The sequence below is a fragment of the Lepeophtheirus salmonis genome, chromosome 8 (assembly GCF_016086655.4).
Source record: "Lepeophtheirus salmonis chromosome 8, UVic_Lsal_1.4, whole genome shotgun sequence".
In the NCBI taxonomy this organism is placed as follows: domain Eukaryota; kingdom Metazoa; phylum Arthropoda; class Copepoda; order Siphonostomatoida; family Caligidae; genus Lepeophtheirus; species Lepeophtheirus salmonis.
Genome location: NC_052138.2, coordinates 24,792,509 through 24,798,765, shown reverse-complemented (window position 1 = coordinate 24,798,765; position 6,257 = coordinate 24,792,509). Strand labels below are relative to the sequence as shown.

At 32.4% G+C, this 6,257-nt stretch overlaps 1 protein-coding gene across 1 annotated transcript; it reads left to right on the top strand.

Annotated features, from left to right (window-relative positions):
- Window positions 1–300: 300 nt before the first annotated feature.
- On the top strand, window positions 301–1,378 carry LOC121123204 (uncharacterized). Its single transcript, XM_040718336.2, has 3 exons — window positions 301–381; window positions 470–766; window positions 828–1,378. The coding sequence occupies exons 1-3, from the start codon at window positions 376–378 to the stop codon at window positions 1,227–1,229; spliced, it is 705 nt and encodes a 234-aa protein (XP_040574270.1). The 5' UTR covers window positions 301–375; the 3' UTR covers window positions 1,230–1,378.
- The last annotated feature ends 4,879 nt before the right edge of the window (window positions 1,379–6,257 follow it).

Genomic DNA, 6,257 nt, shown 5'->3' with positions numbered 1-6,257 from the left:
TCATAAAAACATAGATACAGATAATTGAATTATTAACTTTTTGTTATGGAAACAAAGTTTGCATGATAATTGTGCAGAATTAACTCTTTCTTACATAGTGAGGAAAGATTATAAATAAATATAATCTTAAAAGACAATCAGCAAGCTATTAAAGAAAATCTATAATTGTCCTAACCTGAAAAACATCAATAAGATTATTAAATATAATTCTTCCTACTTAGGGCGTTGGTTGAATTAAATCGGTTTACAAAAGAGAGGGCTCTGATTAATATAAATTTTTTAAGCATATTATAAATACTCACATCAACAATGTTTAAATCATCAGTCAGTCATCATCCATTGGATCCGCAGTATCCATTTCATTAATAGAACATCATGAAGGTGAGCTTCATTTAACAGATGAAACCCACAAACAAAAATACATTCCTCATTTTGTTTTATTTCTTAAATATCTTAACTACTAATTTAGGCATTCGCAGTTACATTACTCACAGCCACTTTGGCTTTCGCTGCTCACCCTCCTGCATACGGACCCCAAATCTATTGCAGAGACACCAATACCTCCATCTACGCCGATGTGTGCACTCCATCCATTGCTGTCGAACAAGTTCCAGTAGAGAGAAACGTCAAAAACGTTCAAGACAATGAGTACTGCTACGAACAAGTTCGTACCGTTTGTGAAGAAACATCTCGTTCTGTTGACCGTGAAATCTGCACTTACACATACGAACAGAAGCCTGAGACCCTCAGTGCCACCACTACCCAAGTAAGGCTCTTCTATATCTATAACCCTTGACCCTTTCCATTCAAATTCCTTTGCTTTTAAGGTAACCTATGAGACCAAGTCTGAAACTATGAAGGTCACAACTTGCTCTGCTGCTGCTCCCGCCTATGGTCACTATGCTCCTGCCAAGCCTGAAGAACACCAATACTGCCGTGAAGAGTACCAAACTCAAAGCTACTCCGTTCCCCTTGTCGACACTCCTTTGGAAGTCCCAGTCGAACTCTCTGTTCCTGAGCCAAAGAAAATCTGTGTTACCAAGGCCATTCAAATCAACGAAGTTGTCTGCAATGATATCAAGGAACGCAAGTGCTTCAATGTTGCCATCACTGTTGATGCTGTTGAGACTGTTGAGCAATCTGAAGTCAAATTGGGAGAGCCCGACTGTAACACAGTTACTCTCACTCTTCCCACTCAAGCCTGCTCCAAGCCTGGCTATCACTACTAAAACAGTCTGTCTGCCTTCATTCTTAGACCCTTCATTATTTATTACTATTTATTGACATTGATGTACAATTTTTGGATAAGATCTAAATATTTGATGAATTGACTTGATCACAATGGGCAATACAAATAAATACTTTCAGTTAATCAAAACATTTTGTGGTAATCTTATTTTTTAAAGGGTTGGATTAGCGAACATTGGGCTTGTATTTTAATTTTTAATATTTATAATTATTACTTTTTATATAATGAAACTAATTATAAAGGTCAACAATACTCCATTTCGTTCGAATTCAATCAGCTTGTATTCTACTTTAGCACACTTTTCCATTCAATACCCTATTTCAAAATATTTATCATTTAAATGCAAAATAATTAAATTTGAGTATATAGCATTGAAGCACGAGTCACGGATCGAAGTGTTCATATTCAAACTTTGTCTACATGTCTGGAGAACCAAATAACTTTTTTGGGTGTTGCTGTATTTGTATAAAGTAAAGAAAAAAATCTACATAAAAACTTTACTGGATTAAGGATTTATTATAGAATTAATTAATCTTTAAAATAATCTTACATATTTTTTTAATGTAAGATAATACCTAAATTTGTTGCTACAGATTAAAACCTTTTAGACACGAAAAGTTTTACTAAGGAAAAGTATTTATCTGATATGGGTTTGCATGTACGCGAATTCGGTGTTCCGTTTCACCTAAAACTATATTTTTGCTTACAACGGCTTCTAGAGTGGAAGAATCTGAAAACGCAGTAAATGCGTAAATTAACTTTTACAATCTACTCGTTAAATTTGTAACTTGTACAGGAAAGTTGCACAAATTGAAGAGATGAGTTAATTTTTACCTGCAGAATGCGCTTATTTCCACTTCTCTCATATTAATTTAGATACATCTATTCATTCTGAAACAGCTCAAATTAAGCTGTTTTCTTGCTCGCGAGGATCAAATATTTTTTATCTGAATAAAAAAATATACAGCATTGTCTTGAAAACGTTGCCATTTGGGCAGGGCATAAGAGGCGGAGTTAATTTTTATATGCCGAATGCGCTAATTTTCCCTTCTCTATTGATAATAATATTCCTATCATATACATCATTCATTAACATGATAACGGGCTCAATTAAGCTGATTTTTTTTTCTCGTGTGAACACGAGACTTTTGAATCCGAATAAAAATAATACAACATGGTTTTGAAAACGTTGCCGTGTGGACTGGGCTTTCAGACAAGATCCAACTAGGTATAATTAAAATTTGCAAAAATTGTAAATTCCTCTTATTATCAAAATTGCTTGTCAAAGCAAACCCACATTCCCAGTTTCTGATATTTACCAAAGTAAAATTTTTTTTGTAGGCCAGTATATATTAATATTAGAAAATCTGCGAGAGTACCCAGGAACGTTCAGAGTTATTCGGCGTAGACAAACAGACAGAAAAAAATTAATTTAATATTATTTATATGTACTCGCCTTTACTTTTTAAATGATGCTCTAAGTTTAATCAATACACGCTCGTTGCTACAATGATGTTTCTGAGATCCAGTAGTGACGCAGTTTTAAAATAGCAAGCTTACTCTCAAAAGTTAGGCCTTAACAGACTACACAGTGTTACCTCATTAATATAAAAATATAGACTTATTTTGTTGTCACCCGACGATGTTTCTCCTTTTTCCTCCTAATCAGTGTCCAAAACGTTGATTGGTTGAAGATGGATTAGCACTTTTGAAGCTGCAAACAATAAACAACAACCATTGAACAATAGTTCAGTAGTAGAGAAAAATTGGCTAACTATTAATTGACTTTTGGCCTATTTTCTGTTTGCTTTTAAGATAAGAGGCTGTGTAATACAATAAAGGTAATTACGCAAGAGATAGCCAAACTTTGTTTTATTAGTATAGAATATGTGTAAAATATGAATTATTATTTGAGGTCGGTGGCTGTTTCGTTATACTTAAAGCGGTATTAGAACCCAAAAACTTTGGATTAAAACACCCAGGGACGAAACCAGTCAACTTTACTTAGATCTTTTGTTACTGTTCTTCGTCATTTGTCAATATCATTTATACAATAATATGATTTTTAGTATGATATAAATCTTGTGATGTAATTAATATATATTGGAACCATGTGATATCGCTAAAGATGGTGCCATGATGAAAATTCACCAACTTTTGACAAGTTTTAAGAGGATTATTCTGTGGTTAAATGAGTATTTATCTCTGAACGTCAAATGATATTTATAACGATTACTTAGAGCATTTATAATTCTTTTAGTGGTATCGAGACAAATCCCACAGCGGATAAAATCCCCCAAGAATAAATGCACCGCTGACAAAACCCCTGAAAAACAAAATCCCCCAAGAAAAACTTACAATATATATGCATACTCTTATTGATAAGTCAGATTACTTGGTAAGAAGTTATTACTCAAGTAAAATTCCTAAAATTATTGTTTCACTCCCCTATCAACTCTTGAATTTTTTATTATTCCTTTCTGATTAGTAATAGGATACAGTTATTTAGGAAGTACGTAATAAATGACGGCTATAAAAATCATAGATACATGATATACCAAAAGCTATATGCCATGTGGGGAAAAGATTACCAACTTTATCAATATCTGTAAAAGGTAGTTTCTTGGCGATATTATTTTTGTCCAATAGGAGCGTTCAATATTTAGAGACAGGTTTTTTTGTAAAAGCGCGGGGAGAAGGCGTGAGCAAAAATTATTCTTATAAACCCCCAAAGACCGATTAAATAATGGACGAAAAAGAAGAAAGGGAACTCGCAAAAATAATTTTCCCCATTATATAATATACTTTTTTTTAAATAGCATTTACTAAGATAAGGCTAAGGCTCCTTATGGGCTTTGTACCATATTTCATTTAATGACAAGTCTTAATAGACAGAATTTTAATGTATTTATTGCCCCATTTTCCCTATGACGTCGTTTATGACATCTTGGTACCATATTCAAGGGTACGTGCTTTTAAGTCGACCCCTTCCCTCGGCAATAAGGATAGACGTGGTGATCCCTACCCCCATAAGTGGCCACGTGGTTCGTGAATGCTCTTAACTCACTATGCAACCTCCATGAATTCACCCCTTTAACTGAATTAAGAAGGCAAGTTCTTCGAAGGGGAAATAAAGTTATATACGTAATGAGAGGAAATGATATAGCTACTCCCTTCAAGGACTTTCACTTATAATTATGCAAAATAAATATTAAAACAAAATTGACCAAAAATCAATCAAAATCAACCTTTTTTAAATGCAATTTATATTAAAATGTAAGGTCTATTTTATAACTTCAGCTAGGACATAAAACACTTGAAGAAAAAATAAAAAGATATTCGCTTGTGAGCAAGGTACTTCATTTTACTTGATTTTTTAGTTGTTCTATACATTTTTTATTCATTGTAATCAAGATTGTTTTACAAATAATTCATATTTCGCATGCTGAACGTTTGTATGAATTTGTTATTTTCTTTGATTTTCATCTAAATAGGTCTTTCATGCCAAAATATAGAACTGAATCGTAGCTATACCCTAAAAACTTGATTTTTTTTAAAAGACTTGAAAGGCCAAACCTGTAGAGGTTGAAAGTTTTAATGGTCATTTTCGTGTTCTACGGCTTTAAAAATAATAATAAATGTGGACTTCTGCCTGCGTGCTAAAATGTTGTTGCATGGCTATATAATTCAGTGTCATTTTTTAACCTTAAAACAATCCCAAATTAAAAATAGAATTAATAAAAATCATGAAAAGTGCTTTTATTGATTCCGTATTTTGTTCTGAACTCGACATATTAACACTTTTAGAGCTAAAAATAATGAAAAACGACACTATTCTTTAGACCCATATAACTTATTCATAATACATAGTTATGAAAAATATTATAGCTTATATTATCGAAAAATATTCAATGTATAATTTTTTTAAAAGTATGTTTCTCCAAGGATTTTGTTTAATTTTGTAGATATCCCAATTTTTATGGAGGGGGTGTACTAGCAAATAGTCATATATTTTTCCCGATTTCAATGCCAATTTGATGACGACATGCCTCGTAAAAGGAAGATCGAGGCTATCGAAGGAATATACTTCTAACTTGATCTTCCATCTCAAGCGATGTTCTAAAATTCCACGTGGGACGATGAAAGGAGAATTCACTTGAAGATAACTACCTGCCCCCATAAGGGAGTGGAATGGACTCCTTCCTTGGGAATGAGATACCAGGATCATAAAAAGAAAGCAATCCATCCACGATGAGTAGAGAATTTTCATATTTCAAAATGGGATTACTTAAAAATATACAAATTGGGAAAAAAATCCTTGGAGATGCATATTTTTTAAATAGATCATAAAAACACTTTTAAATATGTTTTATAATTTTAATTTGGGGAATGTTTTAAGGGTAAAAAATGACTTTGAAAGATAATCATCCCAAATTACTAAAATACCCGATATTTCAGAGTTCAGATGACTGAGAGAAAAACTGAGATCAGGTTGGGTTTATGTGCTCAAAGATAAGTTCCTTTTTTGTTTTGTCATTTGCACAAAATGGGTGTCCCCATGTGTAATCATAACAAGTTTGAAAAATTCCAGTTTTTGACAACAAAAAGACACTCCTCCCTCTTTCGATATCTAATTTTGTTCATCTCTGCATATATATATATATTTTTCAGACTATGAGTAACAATTTCCTGCTTCGATTACTTGTATATTAGATCAATTGGAGGTGTTGAAGTATGTACCCTTTCTTTATATTAAAAAATAATCATTTATAAGGAGTCAATGTTTGATGTTTATTATTTTTTTAGAGAACTATTTGTAGATGGACTTATACGGATAATGAGTAAAAATGCCAGGAGTTTACTAGAAAACACTTAAGAATATTTGAAAGTTTTACATAATATAGTATGATAAAGTCCTGATCTTTGTAAACTAGGAGACAATCCATATAATAAAGTGAATATTAGGCTAAAATTTCAACTTCAACGATTTAGTCATTATCAAGGTAAT